At 36.3% G+C, this 27,851-nt stretch overlaps 1 protein-coding gene across 3 annotated transcripts; it reads left to right on the top strand.

Annotated features, from left to right (window-relative positions):
* On the top strand, positions 1 to 27,851 carry LOC124082234 (sulfotransferase 1B1). 3 transcript variants are annotated; one of them, XM_046428712.2, is made up of 8 exons: positions 1 to 138; positions 4,237 to 4,420; positions 4,689 to 4,817; positions 15,286 to 15,383; positions 19,958 to 20,084; positions 20,762 to 20,856; positions 21,809 to 21,989; positions 25,143 to 27,851. In XM_046428712.2, the coding sequence occupies exons 2-8, from the start codon at positions 4,273 to 4,275 to the stop codon at positions 25,253 to 25,255; spliced, it is 891 nt and encodes a 296-aa protein (XP_046284668.1). In that variant the 5' UTR covers positions 1 to 138; positions 4,237 to 4,272; the 3' UTR covers positions 25,256 to 27,851. The 3 variants fall into 3 exon arrangements, with proteins under 3 accessions (XP_046284668.1, XP_046284670.1, XP_046284671.1); XM_046428714.2 differs by having other exon boundaries at positions 2 to 138; positions 4,234 to 4,420; XM_046428715.2 differs by lacking the exon at positions 4,237 to 4,420 and having other exon boundaries at positions 14 to 138.

Consider the following 27,851-nt stretch of genomic DNA (forward strand, 5'->3'; position numbering starts at 1 on the left):
GTGTGTGTGTGTGTGTGCAGTTCAAACTGGTCACTACGTAACTGCCGGTGGAATCGGAGAATGCTATCACTTTTGACTGCAGTGCTGGGTTCTGTCCTTACACTTGTTTACTTTCTGGAGAGGAGGCTACATTGAAAGGTAAAATTTTCTTTTTAATCTCTTAAAGATTTTGTCCAATATCTACTGAGCATTATGCTAGTTAGAATAATTTATGTTTTGAGCAATTTCCTAATTTGATTGTTTTTGCATAATTCTAATTTTTTTCCCCATGGAAAACTCAGTTCTGTTGTTTATGTCATGAAGAATCTTTCAAGTTTTCAATGTTCACATATTTTTCTGGGTTCAGTGGAATGCTTTTGAAGCATTGCCAGGACTGGGGATCTTCTCTTGAGAAATGAAGGCACTTCAGGATAAAGAAATCCTCTTTAAGGCCTCATCTTTCTTTTCTTTCCCTGTCTTCTAGACACACACACACTCACTCACACACACACACACACATCACTCTGAAGCACATTCCAGAATACAGACTGTGTTGTTTACTACATTTATTCCAGGAGCTGAAACTGGATGTGGACCTGGTAGAGTCAAATTTTGTTACTGTGGAATGAATTAAAGAATGTGTGTTTTTATTAAGAGTCATTTAGTTTTTTTTTAATTTCAGCTTTAATTTTTTTCAATTATTTTAATTAGTTCTACACGACAGTAGAATGCATGTATGCACTTTGATATATCTTACATAGATGACATGTAATTTCTCATTTTTTCTGAGTGTACATGTTGCAGAATCGTATTGTAGTCACATATATGCACACAGTAATAATGTCTGTTTCATTTTCATACTATCTTTCCTATCCCCACATTTCCTCCCCTCCCTTCCCATCATTTCCCTCTACCCAATCTAAGGTGCTGCTATTCTTCCCTAGTGTTCTCCCATCATACTGTGAATTAGCATCTGCATATTGGAGAAAATATTTGCCCTTTGGTTTTATGGGATTGGCTTACTTTGCTTAGCATGATATTCTCCAACTCCAACCATTTACTTGCAAATGCCATGATTTCACTCTTCTTTAAAGCTGAGTAATTTTCCATTGCGTGTATATACCACATTTTCTTTATTCATTCATCTATTGAGGGACACCTCAATAGGTTGGTTCCATAGTCTAGTTGTTGTGAATTGAGCTGCTATAAACATTGATGTGGCTGCATCACTATATTATGCTGATTTTAAGTCCTTTGGGTATAAACCAAGGTGTGGGATAGCTGGATCAAATGGTTCATTCCCAGTTTTCTGAGGAATCTCCATACTGTTTTCCATAGTGGTTGCACTAATTTGAAGTCCCATTAGCAATGTATGAGTGTACCTTTTTCATCTCATCCTCACCAACATTTATTGTTGCCTGTATTCTTCATGATTGCCATTCTGACATGAGTGAGATGAAATTTTAGAATAGTTTTGATTTGCATTTCCTGTAATTGCTAGAGATGTTGAACACTTTTTCATATATTTGCTGATCAATTGTATATTTTCTTCTGTGAAGTGTCTGTTCAGTTCCTTAGCCCATTTATTGATTGGGTTATTTGTGTTCTTTTTTTGTTGTTTGTTTTATTTTAAGTTTTTTGAGTTCTTTATATGTCCTAGAGATTAATGCTTTATCAGAGGTGCATGTGGTAAAGATTTCCTCACAATCTATAGGCTCTCTCCTCACATTATTAATTATTTGCTTTGTTTAGAAAAAACTTTTTAATTTGAATCCATCTCATTTATTAATTCTTGATTTTACTTCTTACACTTTAGGAGTCTTGTTAAGGAAGTCAGATCCCAGGCCAACCTGGTGAAGATTTGGGTCTATTTTTTTCTTCTATTAGGCCCAGGCTCTTTATTCTAGTGTCTAAGTCTTTGATCCACTTTGAGTTGATTTTTGAGCAGGGTGAGAGATAGAGGTTTAATTTCATTTTGCTGTATATGGATTTTCAGTTTTGCCAGCATCATTTGTTGAATGCTGCCCTCTCAAATATTAAGGGCAAAATGATTATTTGAACATCATGCTAAAATTCATGCTATCTTTTCTCTAGTGAATGTTTTTGGTATTCCTGTCTAGTATGAGATAACTGTATTTATGTGTGTTTGTTTCTGTGTCCTCTATTCTGTAACATTGGTCAACAAGTCTATTTTGGTGCCAATACCAAGTCATTTTTGTTACTATAGCTCTATGGTATAGTTTAAGTTCTGGTATTGTGATGCCTTCTGCTTCACTTTTCTTGCTAAGTATTGCTTTAGCTATTCTGGGTTTCTTAAGAGTCATTTAGTTTTAATGGCAAATGACTCCATTTCTCCTAAGAGGGGCATTGTTTTTTTTTTCCTTTTAATCCATTCATCTTCCTTAATTTGATCTTAGACATTTTAATTTCCAGCCTATGGCTCAACTTGAACAGAAAGATTTCATATGTCATGGGGACTATAATTTGTCACCACAAAGATTGCCTGTCACTGTTCTGTGGGTTTAAAAGGTTTTTTAAAACTATATATTTTTTAATTTTTAGTGACAACCCTCTTCCTGCACATCTGGTCAATGACACTAATCATCTTAGGTTTTCCAGCCCTCCCCTCTGTGTGGCCCTCCCCCTACAATTCTGAACTCACCATCATCCAATGATTAGGATAAGTGATGCTAACTCAGGTCTAATCCCCTGGAGCTTCCTGATTTGGCCACACCCACTTCCCAGATGTGACTGGTATGTGTCAGAATTGGCCCCCTTGCTGTGTTTTGTTACTCATTCCAACCTTCTCTGGCAACAGTCTTTGAGCATAAACAGCCTGAACTTTTAGTCAGAGAGGAATTTCTTCATTGAAGAAAAATGCCCTTACAAGTTGTGAACACTCTATTTGAATGAGAGACTTGAGACAACTTTTAACTCTAGGTTGGGCCCATAGTCAGTGTGCAGAATGATTAAGTGTACAGTAAAAATCCATTCTTGGGTTGCCACTCCTTTTCTGTGTCTTTGGGAATATACTCTAAAGCTCTGTTTCTTTACCTCATCTACAGTATGAAAGATGCATATTCAGAGTGGGTAAGAATTAGGAAAAAACAAATAGGGTGGCATAGGCCTATAATCCCAGCAGCTCTGGAGACTGAGGCAGGAAGATCATGAGTTCAAAGCCAGCCTCAGCAAAAATGAGGCACTGGGCAACTCAGTGAGATCCTGTCTCTAAATCAAATACAAAATAGGACTGGGAATGTGGCTCGCTGGTCTAGTGCCCTTGAGTTCAAACCCTGGTTCAAAGGAAAAAAAATAAAAAAAAAAAATTGCATGTTACCAAAATCAATGCAATTTATTTTCTAGAAGCCATTGAATTCGTTGTGATAAATCATTTATACACCCTATATCACTGAAGACTAAGTTAAAGGTGATTTAAAGTTTTCTCTAAAATATTAAGGAGAAAATGATTATTTGAATATTATGCTAAAATTAAAAAATCTGATTCTAGATTGGTACATGAGATTCCATATTTACAACAAACTCTCAGATGAGACCAATAGCACATTATGATTGTACATGGACTGCAGTTTGAATAATAGTTGTTAGTTAATTTGACAAATGTAAAATAGTACTACAAAACAAAAATAAAAATTAGAAATAATGGCTAATATTATCCAACTTTAATAAAAACCATAGCTCACAGTTCCATCAAACTCAGTATAGCTGAAGTGTATGCTTGTAAACACACACACACACACACACACACACACAATGACGCCAAGAAACACCATAATTAGATTGCTCAAAACCAGTATAAGGTAAACAATCCTAGAAGTAGACAGAGAAAACACATGCATTTTCTACAGAGAAAGGGTAAGAATGAGAATAGACTTCCTTTAAGGAAAAATAAGGTACAACTAAACTGATAATTATTAGGAAAGATTTGATTTGGGTAAATCCTGATTTTTTAGCCTATTTCTGTGAAACATGATTTTAATTGAAAATAAGATGTGTACTCCTATTTGTTTCCAAAGTTTCTGTTAAAGACCTTTGTTCTCTGTCACTGAGCAATTTGCTTCTGTTGCAATTTGTATGTTTATGCTTACAAAAATGCCCTTTGCCTTTAGATCTTTGTGGACTCCATGTGTTAAAGGCCAATTTTGCTTTCTGTTATATTGCACTGTGTAAAGGATGATATTTTTCACTCAGATTTTGATTTCTAATCTCTTTATTTCTCTATGATTTTACTGTCAGTAGGAAGTCTATTAAGTATTTGTACAATCTGCTATAAAAATGATCTCCCAAAGTGATGTCCTGAGAAAAAATCTGAAGACAGTCCATGGTTGCCCCATGATCTATGCTTTTGCACACAACTGGGAAAGGATTGAACAGTTCTGCAGCAGGCCAGATGACATTGTGATAGCCACTTACCCCAAATCAGGTGAGCTCTGCAGACTGACTGATGCAGGTCTGACTTCAACTTTCATTTTCTGGAATCAACTTCTCTGTAAAATATCATCCTAAGTGAAGTTAACATTCCTACCCCTCAGTGCCACTATCTCTTTCCAGTGTATTAAAATGAACATTGTGGTATAGAAATGGAAACTCAGGTTTACGTTTCTAATAGATTATAGTAAGATGGCAGGCTTTCACTTTTCCTACTATAATTAGGTGCTTACTATAAAAATAATTCCTTTTTTTTCCTACAGGTACCACTTGGATTAGTGAAATCTTGGACATGGTTCTAAATGGTGGAGATGTTGAAAAATGTAAGCGAGATGTTATTACTACTAAAGTTCCCATGCTGGAAATGGCTGTTCCTGGATTAAATATATCAGGTAAATTTGTCACCTGGTAATTGTGATTTTGTAGTATTATTTACATAGATGTGTATTATTATATTTGTGATGGCCACTCAAAGAAATTCATAGATTTGGCAGCATGAAATGAAAGTTTGCAAGCAATAGTATTACCAAGTCATATAAAGAACTGTTGCTTACTCCATTGCATATCCAGGTATGATACAAAAGATGAAAGAGTTCAATAGTACAAAGCAGTTAAAAATTTGGTTAATAATATGAATAGCATTTCTCATGCTTTATTGAATTTTATTGTACAGAATTTGTCACAAGGAAACAATCATTTCAAACTTGGGACATTCTCGTAATTTAAGAAATAAGCAAAGAAGTACCAACTCTGTTTTAAGAACAGAATTCATTAATAAAATTTGTTTTTCATTTCACAAATATTTATTGAGTACTTCTTAAGAACTTCACTGTGCTATTAGTCAGTTACAAAATGATTATTAACTTATATATTTATACTCAGGAAGCTTATAAATGTATTTTGACAATGAAATTTTGTGAATACATTAATAACATTTCAATATTATTAGTTTTTATAAAGTATCAGATGCCAGGAAAGAGAAGAATAGGACAGTTTCCTTTAGGTTGGATGTTAGGGGCAGTTGCTGGAATTAAAACTCAAAACTATGCACACAGTTGGAAAAAGCACATTCCAAGAAGGCAAAGCATTAGGCAAAAGGGTCTATTTTTTTTTTTTTTTTGGAGTGGAAGGTAACAAGGGATTGAACTCAGGGACACTCAACCACTAAACTACATCCCCAGCCCTATTTTGTATATTATTTAGGGACAGGGTCTTACTGAGTTGCTTAATGCCTAATTTTGCTGAGGCTGGCTTTGAACTCACAATCTTTTTGCCTTATTAGCCTTCTATGCCATACAGGAATATGCCACCTCACCAGGCTGGCATAAGCACCTTGATGTAGAAATCACCCTGGTGTAGTACACGGACTAAATAATGACCACTGAAAGAGGGGAAATAGGCATGTAAAGCAGAGATTAAGCAAGCATAAATTATGTGAGGCTCACCCCCTCCCCCTGCACCGGCAAGGTAGAGGGAACTGTGACCACGCACAGAGCAGGCCCAGCGGCCTGCTGAGGGGCAGAGCCGCCCCCCACCCCCCGCGCCTGCCAGGTAGGTGGAACGGTGACCACCGACAGAAAAGGCCCAGTGGCCCGCGGCGGGACAGAGCTTCCAATCACTCCTGCAAGGTAGGCGGGCCTGCGACCCACCGGCAGAAGAGGAACAGCGGCCTGCTGAGAGGCAGAGCCGCCCCCTCCCCCTGCGCCGGCAAAGTAGAGGGAACTGTGACCACCCACAGAGCAGGCCCAGCGGCCTGCTGAGGGGCAGAGCCGCCCCACACCCCCCGCGCCTGCCAGGTAGGGGAACTGTGACCACCGACAGAAAAGGCCCAGTGGCCCGCGGCGGGACAGAGCTTCCAATCACTCCTGCAAGGTAGGCGGGCCTGCGACCCACCGGCAGAAGAGGAGCAGCAGCCTGCTGAGAGGCAGAGCCGCCCCCTCCCCCTGCGCCGGCAAGGTAGACGGAACTGTGACCACGCACAGAGCAGACCCAGTGGCCTGCTGAGGGGCAGAGCCGCCCCCCACCCCCCGCGCCTGCCAGGTAGGTGGAACTGTGACCACCGACAGAAAAGGCCCAGTGGCCCGCGGCGGGACAGAGCTTCCAATCACTCCTGCAAGGTAGGCGGGCCTGCGACCCACCGGCAGAAGAGGAACAGCGGCCTGCTGAGAGGCAGAGCCGCCCCCTCCCCCCCGCGCCTGCAAGGTAGACGGAACTGTGACCACCATCAGAACAGGCCAGACCTGCAACCGAGAGACAGAACAGGCCCAGTGGCCTGAGGAAGGGTAGAGCCGCCCCCCCGCCCCACGCCTGCAAGGTTGGCGGACCTGCGACCCACTGGCAGTACAGCCCCAGAGGCCTGCAGAGGGGCAGTGCCGCTGCCTGCACCTGCAAAGTAGGCAGAACTACGACCACCAACAGAACAAGCCTAGCGGCCCGCAGAGGGACAGAGCCGCCGCCCGCGCCTGCAGGGTCGGCGGTCCTGCTACCGACCGGCAGAGCAGGCCCAGCGGCCTGCCGGCGTGGTAGGCACATTGCCCCAATTGGAGGAGGGGCAGAGCCGCCGCCCGCGCCTGCGAGGGAGACTTTGCAACTATACAAGACCAATATAAATATATAGGGGGAAAATTCAATAGCACAACAGTTTCACCAAGTAGAAAGGAACGCGAACAGTATGAAGAGACAAGGAAAGAAAGGACCACAAGCATTGCAGGTCAACTCAACGTTAGAAGAGGTAATAGCTGCAGCAGATGGAATGTCAGATAAAGAATTCAGGATATACATGCTTCAGATGATCTGGAGTCTCAAGGAAGACATCAGACAGCAAAATCAGACAATGAAAGATCACTTCAACAATGAATTACATAAACAAATCCAAGAAGCAAAAGATCAACTATACAGGAAGATAGAGGTTATAAAAAACAAACAGAAATCCTAGAAATGCAGGAAGCAATAAGCCAACTTAAAAACTCAATTGAGAATACTACCAGCAGAGTAGAACACTTAGAAGACAGAACATCAGACAATGAAGATAAAGTATTTCAACTTGAAAAGAACATAGACAGCTCAGCAAGACTGTTAAGAAACCATGAGCAGAACATCCAAGAAATATGGGATAACATCAAGAGACCAAATTTAAGAGTCATTGGGATACAGGAAGGGACAGAGTTTCAAACCAAAGGAATGAGCAATCTATTCAATGAAATAATAAGAGAAAACTTCCCAGACTTGAAGAATGAGACAGAACCCCAAATCCTAGAAGCCTACAGGACGCCGAATGTGCAAAATCATAAGAGACCCACACCTAGACACATTACAATGAAGATGCCCAACATACAGAATAAGGAGAGAATTTTAAAAGCTACAAGAGAAAGGAAGCAGATCACATTTAGGGGTAAGCCAATCAGGATAACAGCTGATCTTTCAACACAGACTCTGAAAGCTAGAAGATCCTGGAATAACATATTTCAAACACTGAAAGAAAATGGGTTCCAACCAAGAATTGTGTTTCCAGCGAAATTAAGCTTCAGGATGGAGGATGAAATTAAAACCTTCCACGATAAACAAAAGTTAAAAGAATTTGCAGCTAGAAAACCATCTCTTCAAAACATCCTTGGCAAAACATTACAGGAAGAGTAAATGGAAAATAACAATGAAAACCAACAGTGCGAGGTAGGACACTAAAGGGGGGAAAATAATCAAAGAGGAAAACAAACCATGTTTAGTAACATAAATAAACAAATATGGCTGGAAGAACAACCCATATCTCAATAATAACCCTAAATGTTAATGGCTTAAACTCACCAATCAAGAGACACAGGCTAGTAGAATGGATCACAAAACAAGACCCAACAATATGCTGCCTACAGGAGATGCATTTGATAGGAAAAGACATACATAGGCTGAAGGTGAAAGGTTGGGAAAAATCATATCACTCATATGGACTTCGGAAACAAGCAGGAGTATCCATACTCATATCAAATAAAATAGATTTCAAGCCCAAGTTCATCAAAAGGGATAAAGAGGGACATTACATACTGCTCAAGGGAACCATACACCAACAAGACATAACAATCATAAATATATATGCCCCAAACAATGGTGCAGCTATGTTCATCAAACAAACTCTTCTCAAGTTCAAGAGTCTAATAGACCACCATACAACAATCATGGGAGACTTCAACACACCTCTATCACCACTGGACAGATCTTCCAAACAAAAGTTGAATAAGGAAACTATAGAACTCAATAACACAATTAATAACCTAGACTTAATTGACATATATAGAATATACCACCCAACATCAAGCAGTTACACTTTTTTCTCAGCAGCACATGGATCCTTCTCAAAAATAGATCATATATTATGTCACAGGGTAACTCTTAGACAATATAAAGGAGTAGAGATAATACCATGCATCCTATCTGATCATAATGGAATGGAACTGAAAATCAACGATAAAAGAAGGAAGGAAAAAGAATACATCACTTGGAGAATGAACAATAGGTTACTGAATGATCAATGGGTTATAGAAGACATCAAGGAGGAAATTAAAAAATTCTTAGAGATTAATGAAAACACAGACACAACACATCGGAATCTATGGGACACATTGAAAGCAGTTCTAAGAGGAAAATTCATTGCTTGGAGTTCATTCCTTAAAAAAAGAAAAAAACCAACAAATAAATTATCTCATACTTCATCTCAAAATCCTAGAAAAAGAAGAGCAAAACAACAGCAAAAGAAGCAGAAGGCAAGAAATAATTAAAATCAGAGCTGAAATTAATGAAATTGAAACAAAAGAAACAATTGAAAAAATTGACAAAACTAAAAGTTGGTTCTTTGAAAAAATAAACAAAATCGACAGACCCTTAGCCATGCTAGCGAAGAGAAGAAGAGAGAGAACTCAAATTACTAACATACGGGATGAAAGAGGCAATATCACAACAGACACTTCAGAAATACAGAAGATAATCAAAAATTATTTTGAATCCTTATACTCCAATAAATTAGAAGATAGTGAAGGCATAGATAAATTTCTTAAGTCATATGATCTGCCCAGATTGAGTCAGGAGGATATAGACAACCTAAACAGACCAATATCAATTGAGGAAATAGAAGAAACCATCAAAAGACTACCAACTAAGAAAAGCCCAGGACCAGATGGGTATACAGCAGAGTTTTACAAAACCTTTAAAGAGGAACTAATACCAATACTTTTCAAGCTACTTCGGGAAATAGAAAAAGAGGGAGAACTTCCAAATTCATTCTACGAGGCCAACATCACCCTGATACCTAAACCAGACAAAGACACTTCAAAGAAAGAAAACTACAGACCAATATCTCTAATGAACCTAGATGCAAAAATCCTCAATAAAATTCTGGCCACTCGGATACAAAAACATATCAAAAAAATTGTGCACCATGATCAAGTAGGATTCATCCCTGGGATGCAAGGCTGGTTCAATATACGGAAATCAATAAATGTTATTCACCACATCAATAGACTTAAAAATAAGAACCATATGATCATCTCGATAGATGCGGAAAAAGCATTCGACAAAGTACAGCATCCCTTTATGTTCAAAACTCTAGAAAAACTAGGGATAACAGGAACATACCTCAATATTGTAAAAGCAATCTATGCTAAGCCTCAGGCTAGCATCATTCTGAATGGAGAAAAATTGAAGGCATTCCCTCTAAAATCTGGAACAAGTCAGGGATGCCCTCTCTCACCACTTCTGTTCAACATAGTTCTCGAAACACTGGCCAGAGCAATTAGACAGACGAAAGAAATTAAAGGCATCAAAATAGGAAAAGAAGAAGTTAAATTATCACTATTTGCAGATGACATGATTCTATACCTAGCAGACCCAAAAGGCTCTACAAAGAAACTATTAGAGCTAATAAATGAATTCAGCAAAGTGGCAGGATATAAAATCAACACGCATAAATCAAAGGCATTCCTGTATATCAGCGACAAATCCTCTGAAATGGAAATGAGGACAACCACTCTATTCACAATATCTTCAAAAAAAATAAAATACTTGGGAATCAACCTAACAAAAGAGGTGAAAGACTTATACAACGAAAACTACAGAACCCTAAAGAGAGAAATAGAAGAAGATCTTAGAAGATGGAAAAATATACCCTGTTCATGGATAGGCAGAACTAACATCATCAAAATGGCGATATTACCAAAAGTTCTCTATAGGTTTAATGCAATGCCAATCAAAATCCCAACGGCATTTCTTGTAGAAATAGAGAAAGCAATCATGAAATTCATATGGAAAAATAAAAGACCCAGAATAGCAAAAACAATGCTAAGCAGGAAGTGTGAATCAGGCGGTATAGCGATACCAGACTTCAAACTATACTACAGAGCAATAGTAACAAAAACAGCATGGTACTGGTACCAAAACAGGCGGGTGGACCAATGGTACAGAATAGAGGACACAGAAACCAATCCACAAAACTACAACTATCTTATATTTGATAAAGGGGCTAAAAGCATGCAATGGAGGAAGGATAGCACCTTCAACAAATGGTGCTGGGAAAACTGGAAATCCATATGCAACAAAATGAAACTGAATCCCTTTCTCTCGCCATGCACAAAAGTTAATTCAAAATGGATCAAGGAGCTTGATATCAAATCAGAGACACGCCGTCTGATAGAAGAAAAAGTTGGCTACGATCTACAGTCGGTGGGGTCGGGCTCCAAATTCCTCAATAGGACACCCATAGCACAAAAGTTAATAACTAGAATCAACAAATGGGACTTACTCAAACTAAAAAGTTTTTTCTCAGCAAAAGATACAATAAGAGAGGTAAATAGAGAGCCTACATCCTGGGAACAAATCTTTACTCCTCACACTTCAGATAGAGCCCTAATATCCAGAGTATACAAAGAACTCAAAAAATTAGACAATAAGAGAACAAACAACCCAATCAACAAATGGGCCAAGGACCTGAACAGACACTTCTCAGAGGAGGACATACAATCAATCAACAAGTACATGAAAAAATGCTCACCATCTCTAGCAGTCAGAGAAATGCAAATCAAAACCACCCTAAGATACCACCTCACTCCAGTTAGATTGGCAGCCATTATGAAGTCAAACAACAACAAGTGCTGGCGAGGATGTGGGGAAAAGGGTACACTTGTACATTGCTGGTGGGACTGCAAATTGGTGCAGCCAATTTGGAAAGCAGTATGGAGATTTCTTGGAAAGCTGGGAATGGAGCCACCATTTGACCCAGCTATTCCCCTTCTCGGTCTATTCCCTAAAGACCTATAAAGAGCATGCTACAGGGACACTGCTACATCGATGTTCATAGCAGCACAATTCACAATAGCTAGACTGTGGAACCAACCTAGATGCCCTTCAATGGATGAATGGATAAAAAAATGTGGCATTTATACACAATGGAGTATTACTCTGCATTAAAAAATGACAAAATCATAGAATTTACAGGGAAATGGATGGCATTAGAGCAGATTATGCTAAGTGAAGCTAGCCAATCCCTAAAAAACAAATGCCAAATGTCCTCTTTGATATAAGGAGAGTAACTAAGAACAGAGTAGGGTCGAAGAGCATGAGAAGAAGATTAACATTAAACAGGGATGAGAGGTGGGAGGGAAAGGGAGAGAGAAGGGAAAATGCATGGAAATGGAAGGAGAGCCTCAGAGTTATACAAAAGTACATACAAGAGGAATTGAGGGGAAGGGGAAAAATAATATAAGGGGGACAAACGAATGTCATTAGAGGGGGCAGAGAGAGAAGAGGGGAGGGGAGGGGAGGGGGGATAGTAGAGGATAGGAAAGGCAGCAGAACACAACAGACACTAGTATGGCAATATGTAAATCAATGGATGTGTAACTGATGTGATTCTGCAATCTGTATATGGGGTAAAAATGGGAGCTCATAACCCACTTGAATCAAATTGTGAAATATGATATATCAAGAACTATGTAATGTTTTGAACAGCCAACAATAAAAAATTTAAAAAAAAATTATGTGAGGCTTGTGATTCTTAACGTGGTCTCTTTAATTTTATTCTAAACAGTGCAAAAGAAGAATTTTAAGCAAGGAAGAGATATAAAGCTGTGTTATCTTTGTTATTTAAAATGTAATTATTCCACTGACTTCTGAGAGAGATGGAATTGAAGATTACAAACAAGATACATGTTGTATCTATTGTATTGATGAACTGTATAAGAAATATAAGGGAAATGTAATAATTAAGGGTGATTCCCATAGTTTTATTAAAATCAATCAAGTGGACTATGGAACCATTTACTACTATGGAAAATATTTGGACAGAAATACATCTGGGTGTAAGACAATTAATAATCAGCTTTGAAATTGTAGGTTTGAGATGGCACTGAAAAATTTAAATAATGAATTAAAATCATAGTATTTGGAACATGTTGAAATATATGCATTAGGGCCACAGCATAACTAGCATGGAAAGTCATGATATTGCCCAAGGAAAAATAGCAGGAAAACATGAGAAGAACAGAACTCTGTGGAAACCACCCAGATGTGGAGGCTTGGTAGGTGAATAGGAGTTGCCAAAAGACACGGAAAAGAAAGTGTCATTTACGTAGGAGGGAGGGAAAGAGCATGGAGTCCTATAGGCATGATTGAAGGGTAGCTGAAGGGAAGTTTGTCTCTTGAGTGCTTCTGGAAACCAGAGATAAGAAGACGGATGGTGGTAAATCTTCCTGTTAATGGCAAGAGCAGAATCCAAACCCTCTCCCATTGGAGGATGTATCCCTCAGCAGACAGGCTGGACTAATAACTTCCATAGGCAGGCAGGGATCAACTGAAAGGATATCAGTCCTTACTGTGGTTGTAGGCTAAGGGCAAACTGATAAGGCTGGAAACTGAAGGATTATGTTGAGGCAAGTTCCACAATGAGGTAAGACTTCAAATCCAGATTCCTCAGAAAATGTGGAATTTGGAATGGAACCATCGTTTGACCCATTTATCCCACTCTTCAGCATATACTCAAAGGACTTAAAATCAGCATACTATAGTGATTGGCCACATCTATGTTCACTGCAGCTCCATTTACAATAGCTAAGCTATGGAACCAAACTAGGTGCCATTCAACAGATGAATGGGTAAAGAAAATGTGGTACATCATACACAATGGAATATTGCTCAGCCAAAGGAAAGTGTGAAATGAAAAAGTGATTGATCCAAAATAATCTGAGACAAAGAGTCAAGGATCATTGGTATGAAGCAGGGTTAGGATTTGAGGAATGCTGGGTAGGGCTGCCAGAGAGGGAATAGTTGTTCAGCTAGGAGATGAGGATAGACTCTGGCTTTCAGACTTACTCTGGAGCCTGAATGGGGATTATTGTGATGTCTTTGTGTCTTCTTAGCATGCATATTTGTGGATATAAAGGGCTCATTTAAAGATACTCATATGGCAAAATGATTGTAAGATAGAGAAGGGAAAGAAATACTACAGGGAAGCTGAGGGAGAGACCTGGAAAAACAGATATGGGAAGACTTCATAAAAATAACAGAAGCAAGTTCATTTCATGGACATTTGGGAAGAGTGAATTATGGAAAATTACAATTTCCCATTTCTCTGTGATTGGTAAAGTGACTGCAGCCACATTAGAAGTATAATAAAATCCCTAGTGGAATTTTATTCATCTCTAATTAATGTTTTCAGATAACATACAAGAAACTCAATTAAATTGAAAATTCAGAAAAGTAACCATTGTTGTATGGGAGATATTTATGCTAACAAGATCTATTTTTTAATATAAAATTAAAATTTAACTGGACATCTTGCTTCTGCCAATCCTATTTTTATTGACATAAGAAGGTTCTTCTTAATGCTAATCATGTGCTGTCCACTCTGCTCTACTGGACATCCCTGGGTGAAGAATATGAGTTACTTTCCTGTTCTTCTGGAATATTCATTGTATTGAGTGTGTTTGGGGGTGAGTGAGGATGGGTAGGAGGTATGGCAAAAGTAACTAAGAAAGTAAACAAACTTAAATATGTATCATATAGAACATGTGAAGAGAGTGCCATAATGGCAACCGAGAGACTTTTAACATATATAAGAAATTATTGCAGCCTGGTGCAGGGTCACATACCTATAATCCCAGTGGCACAAGAGGCTGAGGCAGGAGGATTGAGAGTTTAAAGGCAGCCTCAGCAAAAGCAAGACACCTAAGCAATTCAGTGAGACCCTGTCTCTAAATAAAATACAAAATTGGGCTGGTGATGTGGCTCAGTGATCCAGTGCTCCTGAGTTCAATTCCCAGCATCTCCTTCCCCCCACAATAAAGCAATCATTGCATAAAACAGAAACAATTATTGTTTTCAGTGTGTAATCAGATGCAATTTTATGTGGGTAGACCTTCCTATGCAGAAGGTGAAAATATTATGTAGGATTAGAAGTTAATTTAAATGTTATATTGGATATAAATAATATTGTGAAAAACAAAGGAAGGATGCATAATACCTTAAAATTTATTGGAATAAAGAGCTGAAAGAGGAGAGAGGATAAAACTTCAAATTACTAAAGTGGGCATTTCTATCCCCTGATTTGGAGAAAGGGGAAATGAAGCATGGAGACTCAAATATTTTTGAAATATCTCAAAATGAATAAGTAGTAGTATTTCAACACAGGAAGGATAGTCTCAAATTGAACACTCAACTATTACACAACACTCTCCCTTGAAATACAGAGAAATGCCTGTAATTGGCACAGCATTTAATTACATGATATGCTGCTCAAAACGTCTTGAAATATTGGTTGGGAAGATGAGAAAATACAGGCTCCTTGGAGACTCTAATATTTCTAAATGCCAAACTAAAATTCCCCAGGTATAGAACACTTAGAGAAGAATCCATCACCTCGTCTTGTGAAGACACATCTACCAACTGACCTTCTTCCTAAGTCTTTCTGGGAGAACAACTGCAAGGTAGATGCTATACTGGAAGCTGATTTTAAAATGTGACCCTGTCTCTTTACCATGCACATAGTAAGATAATGGCCACATGTTTAATTGACTTGTGACCATGAGCACTGAGCTATAGAAGAATTGTTTCAATTTTTAAAAATTAGTGTAAGCTTCCATGTTTAAGTTATCTAAACTTTAGTAGCAACAGAATCCTCACCTAAGGACCGTGCTACTACTTTCATTCCTCTGCAGTCCCTGGATAATGTGGCCTTCTACAAAAACTTAACCTAAGAGTGCTGATTCTTAATTGTATGGTAAAATTCTTCAGTGAACATTTATTTGTGACTTCATGTTTGCTTTGCAGTAAGTTTTAAATTCCAAATTAAATTCTTCAATAACTATAATGCTGTTCAGGTTATCTATTTTATCTTACCTGCTAGTTTGCTAGTTTGTTATCTGTGAGAAATTTTCCAAGTTGTTGAACTTATTAATGAAAATTATTCATATAATATATACTTATATTATTCTTATAGTGATTTTTGGATTTGTTATATTACCCACTGTTTTGTTCTTTATCTTAGTTGTTTGGATCTTCTCTCTTTTATCTTTGTTGTTCTTGCTAGAGGGTTATCAATTTTATTTTTAAAAATAGATTTTTGTTTCCATTGTATTTCTACTTTTATTTTCATGGATTTGTTCTTTTATCTTTATTATTGCTCTCCTGCTTGTTTGTATTTAATTACCCTTCCTTTTCTAATTTATTCACGTAAACATGTGGATTATTGATTTGGTGCCTTTCTTCTATTTCTAGAGTTAGAATTTAGTGCAGTAATTTCCTCTCAGAATTGCTTTGGTTACATCTCACAAATTTTGATATGTTGTACTTTGATTTTCATTCAGTACTATGAATGTTTTTATTCCATTTTTAACTGTAGGATTTATTTATTTATTTGAAGGTGTGTTCTTTAATTTCCAAGTGTTTAAAAATTTTCATGTTGCAATTTGGTTATTGCTTTCTAGTTTGATTCCATTTTCATCAAAGACCATACATTATATAATTTTTAGTTTTTAAAATATCTTATATTTTATCTCTGTCTATTTTGTTCCATGGGCATTTGAGAAGAATGTGCATTTTTCTTTTTTGGTTGAAACATTCTATAAATTTTGGTTAGACCCATTGCTTGATAATATTATTCAATTCTTTGTCTTTGCTTGTTTTCTACAAGTTGGTGGTTTGGTCAGTTGGTGAGGGTAGAGTATAAATGCCCCCAATTATAAATTTTGGCTTGTCTATTGCTGATTTCGGCTTTACTAGGTTTTGCTCTGTGTGTTCTGAAGTTATATTTTTTGTGCTTGGGCATTAGGATTGCATGATCTCCCCAGTGGGTTCATTCTTTTGTCGTTATGCAATGTCCTTTCTTGTCCCTAGTAATTTTTTCTCCTGAATTTTACCTTATCTAATAATCACACAGACACTCCTAATTTTTCTTTCTGCCAGTCTGTCTTTAAATTCATATACTTATACCATTTACCTTGAAAAAAATTGACATTTTAAAACTGAAATCTGTCATGTTTTTTCTTTGTTTTTTTTTTGTTGTCATATCTTTGTTTCTGCATTTTTCCATTCTCACTTTACCAGAACGTTTTTTAAGAGGGTCATTTTCACTTGCTTTTAATGTTTTTGAGTTTTTTGTTCTTTTATTTTTGTGTTTTGTTTTTAGATATGGTTTTCTCAGTGACTGCTCTAGATGTTACTATAAACATATAAACATACATAACTTATCATAGACTATTGTTGTGAACATTTTCTTACTTCAATTTTATTTCCTATACCCCCTCCATGTGTTAAACATAATGGTCTGAACTATTTTCCCGGACATGAATAAATTGCCTCAACAGATGTTCTTTTAACCTTTGCTTCAATTATAAAATATGAAGAAAAAACTTGCCAAGTCAAAGACATTCTGTTTACTTCCCTTTAACCCATTTTCTTGCTCTTTTTTTCTTTCTGAAGATTCCATTCTTCTGTGGTTATTTTCTTTCTCTTCAGAGCTTCCATTAGCCCTTCCTTAAGATAGGTCTGCAAGTAACAGCTTTTTTTTTTCATATCCCTTATCTGATAATGTCTTATTTCCTTTCCTGCTGGAAGTAGAGTTTTAACTGCATACAGATGACAATATTTTGCTTTCTGTACTTGTAAAGTATCATGCAACATCTTTTTGACCTTCATGATTTTGAATGAGATATTCATTTCCATTCACATTAATGATCCTTAAAAGGCAATGTAGTATCTCTCTGGCTGGTTTTAAGGTTTTTATTTGCCCTTATATTTAGAATTTATTAACAAAGTTGTCTTGGTCTGACTTTATTTGGTTTCTCCTTTTTGGAGTTAATTTGGCTTCTTGGATCTATAGATTTATTTGTTTTAATATACATGAGTGTTAGCTGTGACACTTTGTTGTTGTGACCAAAATACCTGAAAAGAGCAACTTAGAGGTAGAAGAGATATTTTGGGCTCATGGGTTTCAAAGGATGTTCCATGGTGGACTGACTCCATTGCTCTTGGGCCCAAGGAGAAGTAGAACATCACGGAGGAAGGACATGGTGGAAGAGCACTGCTCTATTCACGGTGACCAAGAAACAGAGAAAGAGAGAGGAAGGAACCACAGGAAAGTTGAACCCTTCCAGTGCATGCCCCCAGTGACCCATCTCTTCCAGCCATGCCCCACCTGCCTACAGTTACCACCTCATTAGTCCACTCAAAGTAGGATGGACTGATTAATTTCAGCTCTCACAATCCAATCATTTTACCTCTGGATTTTTTTTTTTTTGTATTAACACAGAAGCTTTTGGGGGACACCTCATATACAAACCATAACAATTTGGAAGGTTTTAGTCATTAATTCTCCAAAACATTTTTTTCAGTTTTTTTTCTTTCTCCTATTATTCTGGAGTTCTGAATATATGACTGAGAAATCTTTCATTATGGTTTCACAGATCCCTAAGATTCTGTTCATTTCTCTTCAGTCATTTTTCTCTGTGTTGTTTACATCAAGTTACTTCTATTGATGTATCTTCAGGTTTGCTAATTGTATCCTCTATTATGGCTACTGTATTATTAAGTCCACCCAGTAAGCTGTTTTTATTTCAGTTATGGTAGATTTTAGGCCTATTATTTCCATGTATATAAAACTTTCCATGTATAGCACATCTTTCCTATCTATGTTTTCATTTGTTTAAAGAAAAAATTTAATTGAGTGCTATAACATCTTTATGAAGTTGATTTAGAATCCTGTTTAGATAACTCAGAATTCAACTCATCTCAGTATTGGTGTCTATTGTCTTTCTACATTTAAATTGTGATTTTCCTAGTATTTAGAAAGACAGATTATTTCTATTTATATCCTGGATATTTTGACTATGTTTTTAGGATTAGTTTTAGTAGTTATTCACCCTGTTGAGGTTTACCATATAGATTTTTACTGTATTTTGGGGACTTTGTTCCTATAGGAGTTTATTTTCGTAAGTCTGTGCAATGTTTTTCTCGTTGTGTTGACATTCTGGGGTTGTTGGTGATCTTGCTTTGTCCCTGCTCATGCCTTATGCAGAGGCATAAGATACCTCCTAGGACCACTGGCTAGTACTGACTGAACTACTAAAGGAGGACAGAGCCTTGATGTCTGGGTCTCCTTGTGCCACCTGGTGGAGGGTATGCAGAAACAGAGCTTTGCTGCTGTGGTACATGGAACTACCCATGGGGGCCCCAACTGTGGATCAGAAGCTGGGAAAGCCAAGGGCATCAGGTCATGTAGATGGGCCCAAGTATAGAACAGAGTTTGGGATTTTCTGCTGTGTCTTTTTGGGCTTCTTATTTTCTGATCTTTTGTCTAGAAATTAGGTTTTGTTTTATTTGGTTTATGCTTGCTAAAGGTTCCAGGTCACAAAGCTCCTTGTTGTCTAGTTCAAGAGCATACAGGAGATAAAAAGAAAATCCAGAGGGAGCTTACTATATTAGTTTCCTCAGGTTATTCAGTTCCAGAGTTCCTATATCACTGTGTTAAGTTTTTAGGGCTTTAGTGATCCTTAGAGGAGAAAAGCAGGGGCGAGTGGATCTGTGTCTTCCAGTTTTTGAACTGAATGCCCTTAAAAACTCATTTTAATGCCTGTCCTTGTTTTATATTTCCTCCTTAACCTTTATCTTTTTCAACCTGTTGTATGCTTCCAGATGCTTAAGTGGTAGAAATAAGGTCACCAAAGCCTCACAATTTTCTTATTTTCAATTTGCTTGTTATTCTCTGTTCTCCCTGAAGATGTCGCTGTTTATTCATGGATCCCAGAGTCAAAGGAGCCAGAAACTGACAAGGCTTTTTCCAAAGCACTCAGAACTTTCTGCTTCTTATCTCATAAAAAACATTGCTCTACCAGAAAAATCACTTAAATTAATTCTATATTTGAAGTGTTGACGAAGAAGCATTATGGTTCACAGTTTCTAGGAGAAAAAGCACTCTGCCATTTTAATTATCTATGAGTGTTTTTTTGTTTTTTTTCTTTTGTGAATAACTTTCATTTTATTTTCTTTTTCCTCTCTCCTGCAGATGATTTATGTTGCTCGAAATGCCAAGGATGTTGCAGTATCATTTTACCATTTTGACTTAATGAATAATTTACACCCTCTTCCTGGAACATGGGAAGAATATCTGGAGAAATTCATGACTGGAAATGGTTAAGTGATCTTTAGCTTAAAATTCACGCGCGCGCACACAGACACACACACACACACACACACACACACACACACACACACACACACATATATATATATATATATATATATATATAATTTTAAACAGTACTGTTAGCCATTACTGTTACGGATTTTCATTTCAAAACTTATTTTTTTTTAAAATAAGTATTTCAAACTCAGCACAAATACATTCAAATTCCATTTTAGAAAATTAGTCAACTGACCTGATATCGAACACTAGCATAATGAAAGTGTTTTAGAATCCTTTCTCAGTTGCTAGGAATCTGTTCTCAGTCTGTGCTCACAATAGACATTGCTTAACGTGCTCAAATCATTGGTTAGCTCTGTTACACCTGCATTTGTAATAGATACTTGATAAAAAAAAAACATTTGTATGAGAATAGTTTCCTTCCATGTGAGACTGAGTATAATTTATTGGCAGTCATTGTATTTTTATCTGAAATGTTTCCGTTGTGTTTCATATTTAAAGAAAATTTGCTTGCACATCCATAAATGGCTAATTTTACCTCTTAAAATTGATCTTATATTTTCAATTCCCATGATTACTAAATTCCACAAAATGTCTTTACAATTTAACTTATTGTTCAGAAAAAAAAATGATTTGATGAATGTTATGGTTTTTCTCTGGTTTTAGTGGCCTATGGTTCTTGGTTTAATCACGTTAAGAGCTGGTGGAAGAAAAAGGAAGAACATCCGATACTTTTCTTGTACTATGAAGATATGAAAGAGGTAAAAGTGGTGGATATTTATAATGGATAATATCTTTGCCCTGTCCTAGGGCAAAATGATTAATCTTTATTTTTGAAACTAGTCTCAAGTCCAAAATGGTATCACTGCTTTCTTATCCTCCATGTCTGCTTATCTGAATCTTGATAGAGTCATTAACAATTTTCTAATTGAGAAATCAATGACGTATATTCACTCCTCTCCTTCCTTAACCACTGTATTTCTTTGAGCATCTTTTCCTTTTGAAATTGTCTCCTAAATTTCCCCAGATTTCATACTCATGATCATCCTCTGTATACTGTCCATTGACTCAGTTGTTTTTCTTTTTGAATTGTTTGCGATCACGTCCAGGCTCACTTTCCCCATGAATATTTATGTCACTGTCCAACACAGGAATAGGCAATGCATTTTGGTAAATTGTAACTCATTTTTCTCAACTTCAGCTTGAGTTCCCCCAAATCTTCTAGATATATCCATGGAGGTTTATTTGCTTTTAATGAAATTACAAAGGTGAGTTTTCATCATTAGCAACTGAGAATGACCCACTTTTCATATTTTGTTCATTTTATTTTTAATAGTTAATGAGTAATTTAGTTCTTGATATCTTTGCACCTTATAATCTTGTCTGTTTTCATCCTTTTTTGATGTGCTTGGATTGAGCCCATGCCTCAAGCATGCTAGGCAAACACACTACCACTGATCCCTGGAGTCTTCTATTTTTTTTAAAATATATTTTATGCCCAAACATGTTCTGTTAGTTTTCAAGGCAAATTTCAAATCTTCAATAATTTTAATTACTTTAAAAAATTATGGAGAATGAACCCAACTAATTATAAATTTCCTTCAACATTTGGGGTCAACCCATAAGAAAATTATAAATTTGTGTTTTTTTTACATTATGATAGTCATTTATACTCCCATCATTTCCTTAGATGTGTATTTTACCCACTGATAGAATCCAAAGGAGGAAATCAAGAAGATTACTAGATTTCTAGAGAAGAACCTGAATGATGAGGTCTTGGATAAGATCATCCATCACACCTCATTTGAATCGATGAAGGACAATCCTCTGGTGAATTACACACACCTGCCCACTGCAGTAATGGATCACAGCAAATCTCCTTTCATGCGCAAAGGTAAACACTTTTCTCATTTTAACTTCCTGTTTTACTTTCTTCTGGAGGATTAGCTCTGTGATCTCTCCTGCATTATTAACTTGTTTAGGGTTTGATTATTCACCTGTAAAAAATAGGACTCTAATAATACCTAGCACCAAAAGGTGCTCAATTTGCATCAACATTATTAAATGAGGTAATGTGTATAAAGCTGTTTGTAGAATACAATAAATGTCTGAGGAGTATTTTCCCCGTTATTTACTGTTCTGCTACATAGAAGTGGTTTTGGAGAATTGTGGTGAAAATACAATGTCTTCATTCTTCTTTAATTCTTTGTCTAAATTGGCATAGACCCCTTTCTCCTCCTCAGTATTTCACTTAGTACCGTACTCTGTTCTTTACAGCCTCCACATCATTTAGAAAATAGTGGTCATTTATTTCACTAAGAAGGTTCACCAAAAGGAAGGCCTTTTTTTTTTTTTTTTAATCCTATGGGAAATTGCTGTCTTACAGATACTATCTGAATTACAGGAAACAGAAACAAAGTCCAGATTTAACATAGGAGAATATAAAATTTGCTGTTAAAATACAATTTTACCACATTCATGAAAATTGTGGGCTGGGTGCATGCTTGTAATCCTAGCAGCTTGGGCGGCTGAGGCAAGAGGATCACGAGTTCAAAGCCTGCTTCAACAAAAGTGAGGCCCTAAGCAACTCAATGAGACCCTGTCTCTAAATAAATTACAAAAAGAAAAAAGAAAATTGTGTATATTGTGATTTATAATAGGAAACATGTAAAATGTGTTACTATTAATAAAAACACACTTAACAAATTATCTCAAATCTGAGAATTTATCCATCTAATAATTATATCACCATATAATTTCAATACTTTCTTGTGTGAGTGGGTGGAGAAGAATTTCAGTTAATGTTCTTGGAAGCAAGCATAACTGTATGAATGTGTTCTGCACATGAACACATGAATGAAAACCATCAATCTGAAATGAGTTATTCAATGAATTCTTTTCTAAAGAGGTTTTGATAACATTAAAACATAAAATATACTTAATGTTTTCAAATTAAGCTTTTTCCCCACAAAATACTGCATATAACATCTTAAAAATTACCTCTAGTAAAAGAGAGAAAGGCAGACTTTTCTTTATAAACATTACATTATAATTGGAGCAAAAATAAATATATGTATAAAATATATAATATATAATATATAAAAGATACATAATGTATTTTTTCACTCCCTAGAAGAAAATTTAAAAACTGTTTTTTAAGCAAATTCTCAGTGATAGATCACTCAATGTAATTTCCAAGAGATTTTTGTTACTTCCAATCAGATAAAAATTGATGCCATCTTATGACATCTACTAAAATGTACATGTAGAGGAAATAACCTTTCATCTGGATTATTTAACTTCTCCAGTTCAACAGGAAGAGTACATGCTTTTCTAATAATGAGGTCAGTTTTTGCATCTCCTCTGGTGGTGATAAAGAAAAAAAAAAACATTTGTGGTAGATAGATCTAGTGTATATCCAGGCTATGCATTTGCCAAAATCTATGATACTGAATACATTAATTTACCTGCCAAAGTTCTGTCTACATTATTGACAAAATGGGAAAAATATGAACACTTATCTAATAAGATTTTTGTGGGAGTATTGTAGCAAATCAAATGCAAGCATTTAGGGTATTTTATAAACATAATACATGAAGAAGTAATAAATAAAATGGGTCTAAATAGTTCAAGATTCATCTGTTCATTCCTTCACTCATTCTTGTATTTACTCAATAATTCACATATACAAAATGCTCTTTCTGAATACCTACATGCAACACATACTTAGGCCATTCAAGGATAAGTGACAAATACATTTTCTTCAAAAATATAACAATGGAATATAAGAATCATACAAATGAATGCTGGAAAGGGATCAATGTGAAATAGGACACAGGAACCTTGCACACCCAGATTGGAAAAATGTCTTTATGGGAAAAATTAATGTCCTCATTTAGTGGCACAATAGTCAGCATAAAGGAGGGGACAGATGATGTCCAATGTCTATTCCTATGTCCCAATTAACAACAACAAAAAAATCTGGCCTTTGGCCAGCATTTACGTTATTTAAAAAATTGTTACAAAGTGTTTATGTATATTATATAATTGATGCACATTTCAGAAGATCACCAGAATGCTTCACGTATAACTTTTTATTTCTTAAATTTGTGTTCTTCTGTGTTTTTAATGACATCCTTGCTGATGCACTATCCCATATATGTTTGTGTAAATCTTCATGTGCATTACAAAGAGCTATTACCATTTGGTAAACATAAAATAAATTATAATAACCAGAAAGACAACCTTGTTTAGGAGTATATTTTTCATTGAGAATACCTGCAAGTTTTATTAAGGTATCATGAATTAACATAGTTCATAATTCAGTATTTCATAAAATGGAAAATGTATTTTCCTCCTAGACTATTAGCAGCACATTAACAGTTTATTCATTTTAAAAATGAATTTTTATAATCATCCAAGTATCAGAGCTTAAATGTTCATTTATGTCCTCCAAATTTTATTGTAAAAAAGATGTTCAGGGATGTTATATGTGTGATTTTTATAGTGCTATTCTTACCCAACTTGAAAAATCAAGTGCAAACCTGGTGAATTTTAGGGAAAACAAGTGTCTTCCAGGTATCATTATATTTTTATTTATGAATGCTAGAAAACTATACATCCACATTCTGTTTCATGGTTCTTTGGGCTAATTATTGTTCTTTGTACATTTTCCCAAAGTAACTCAGGAAATATAATAAGTCCTGAGTATTGATCCAGAGGATTCAGTGATAATCCCATGACCCAGAACTGTCAGAAAAAATAAAAGAATCTCTCTCAGGAAAAAAAATTGCGCTTCCATGAATTTATATACAAAAATTAGTCCTTCTAACCTTTTAAAATTTAGATTGTGTGTTTAGTTATAAGCCACATTTACAAATGAGAGGAAATTTCCAACTTTTTTAGTAAATGACATTTTAAAGTTTTCATACACAAGCAAGACTTTCCTTATGGCTTCTAATTGTTCTTTTGGTGTATGTTAGGTTTTCCTTCATAATGGATATATTTTTATCTTTCATATGTTTCCTTGTTTTTTTTTTATTTTTAGGGATTACAGGTGACTGGAAAAATTACTTCACAGTGGCCCAAAATGAGAAATTTGATGCCCTTTATAAAAAAGAAATGTCTGGAACTACACTTCGATTTTGCATAGAGATTTAAAGTGCTGAACTGTAACTTGAAGAAAGAAGAGATGACCTACAGTTTTTAGAAATGGGGCAGTTATGACTTGGCTGAACAATCAAATGATTATAGGAAGGAAAGACCTTGATTTTAAAACTTTGGATTTTTCAGCATCGTTAATCAGGCTTCAGTTTGTTCCACTGTCTCTGAGATTCCTAAATCCCTAAAGCCAAGGCCCATCATTCCCTTTTTTGTAGGCCAATGCTGCCTTTTCCTAGATTAGACCAGATAAGACAGTATTTACCCTCTTCAGTCTCCTATATCTTATGACTTAGTTAAGTTGATTTCCCTCTTACTGTGGTCTAAGAAATGCTGTTTTTTCAAACTAACACTATATTTTCTGCCTCTGCTGGTTTCCTTTGCTGAATTATTTACCCAGGACACTGTGTTCCACTATTTACTCGGTGTCAAACTATTCTTGGAGTCATAGCTCATCTTTCTCTATTTCTATAACACGCAGTTCATGTTCCAGATCTAGTGAAAATATTTTTTCTATACCTTATTTCATGTCCAGGTCTCAAAAAGGCAAAGACTTACCTTATTCTCTCTAAGGTCTTCCCTGGGGACTTGAGCTTGTCTCTGAGAGACTACTGTGAGGGCCAGGACCTGCTTCCTGTGGAGAGTCCTCTTCTCTTAGCAGACCCTTTTCAATTTCTACAAATCACACATGGCCATGCTCTGGTCACTTTCATCTTATCCAAATAGATTTGGATACCCTAATAGCACCCAAGATAAGGTTATAAATGCTGCTGAAAATTTTCTAGTCTGCTGTCCAAGGAAGATTAGTCTGAGTCTCACTCTGCCCTCCTGACCCAGTATCCCTCCTACCTACTATCCCACACTATGGCTATGTGCTTCAACTCTTTGATAGACGTTTCCTGGGAACATTTATATTTCAACTCTGGTTCTTCCATGCATGTAGCTATGCCTCTATCCATTTGCAGCAAGAACTTCTACCTGAAGTTCATATCAGCATGTGCCAAATTAAATCCAAAGCCACCGTTCCCAAACTGAAGCTCCTTAGAGTGCTCTGGGCTGTTCCCTTTCATGTTCAGGAGTTGGAACTTCAAATGCATTTCAGACCCCCTGAGGCATAATACAGATATCAGTGGGTTGTAGTTTTGCAAATATATGCTCTCAGTCTGGAATAGTTGGAAACATTCCTTCAGCCTGTAACTACACTCCTTTTTAATCCCAGCAGAAGAGTGATATAGAATCAAATCTATATTTCAAATCTATAAGTGATTGCCTCTACTTCTGGAAATATTTGCTTCTATATATTTACAGTGTATGCTATAAATCAAATCAGCGTACAAAACTTGTGTTCATGTGCTTTATAAACATATTTTGAGGGAGTTAATCCTGTGATTTTAGGGATATTTTGAATTAATTCCAGCTAATACTGGTGTTAAGAAGGAAGTAAAATAAACCAATCATGTGTCTATTTGCTTTGTTATCTTTGCTAACACTAAGATAATGTGGCCTAACACATATGGGCTTCTGCAACTATTGTCTGTTATTGAGAAAAAAATCTCTGATCTAGACTTTAATCTTTGCAATAGATTGGCTGCACTAGTTGTCTTCACTAGCAGGATGTAATAATTTCCCCATTCCCTAGTTTTTCTTTTTAGGAAGAAGTTTCTAACTGGACTTGGTTCAGCAATAACAAAATACTGTAATATTATCTATTCTCCAGGTATTTTTTCTATGCACTAAATGTAGAGTGGAAAACAAAATCTAGATTTTCCTTTCCTTTTCTATGGGTTATTTCCTCTTATTTATTCCTTAATCTATGATTCAAACATCCATTCTGATTCCCTCACTTTAAAGCTCACTCTTAATGCCAAACATTCTTAATAGAATTCAGTTTTGGATTGTTCTATATGTTTTGAAACCATAAAAAACTGCCATCAAACTAATTTTTCAAAAATAATTTTTATCTCTATTTCTCTTTTAATTGCCAAATAGAACACAGTTACATTAACTTCATCCTCATGTTGTTGTTGTTGTTTTTTTGTTTGTTTGTTTGTTTTTAACCTAACTGATGTACCATGAAGTAAGGACAGTAGTAACAAACATCTGCCAATGATGTGAATATTCCCTTATCTGCCACAAGTCTCATTATTCAATCAAGAAGTTAATAAACTTTTTAATAAACATCACAGCACAGAAATCTATTCCCTTTCACTCCACCGTGCTCTAACTTGTCTTACCCACACCATTTACTCCCTTTCCACCCTGGCCTTATTTTTCATTTTCCCTTTGAGGATTTTGAGGTTTGAGTACTATGCCCCATTTCACCATCAATCGACAAAACACTCTCCTCCATATTTGACAGTGCTTTTCATATACAGACAAGAAGGTAGTACAACCTGTTTCAAATACTTGATGTTAAAGAGATGTGAAAGCCAATTATTTTGCTAGAGTTTTTCAGAAAACTCACCAAAGGCAAGAAGGAAAAATAGGCCTAGAAATCACTAGTTTTTAGTAAGCTATCTGCACAAATGTCTCATTATTATTTGTGACGTTTGGACTTGTTATATATAAATAAAATTTCTATGTTATTAAAATGTTA

This window comes from Marmota monax, unplaced genomic scaffold (assembly GCF_021218885.2).
Source record: "Marmota monax isolate L192 unplaced genomic scaffold, Marmota_monax_Labrador192_F-V1.1 WCK01_AAM20220418_F8-fsc00132, whole genome shotgun sequence".
NCBI lineage: Eukaryota > Metazoa > Chordata > Mammalia > Rodentia > Sciuridae > Marmota > Marmota monax.

Excerpts from the sequence above, each read along its gene's own strand:
- LOC124082234 (XM_046428712.2), top strand. The coding sequence starts at position 4,273 with ATGATCTCCCAAAGTGATGTCCTGAGAAAAAATCTGAAGACAGTCCAT. Across the intron at positions 4,818-15,285 it reads TCCTGGATTAAATATATCAG|GTATAGAACACTTAGAGAAG; the intron begins GTAAATTTGTCA and ends AAAATTCCCCAG. Across the intron at positions 21,990-25,142 it reads ATCTCCTTTCATGCGCAAAG|GGATTACAGGTGACTGGAAA; the intron begins GTAAACACTTTT and ends TTTTATTTTTAG.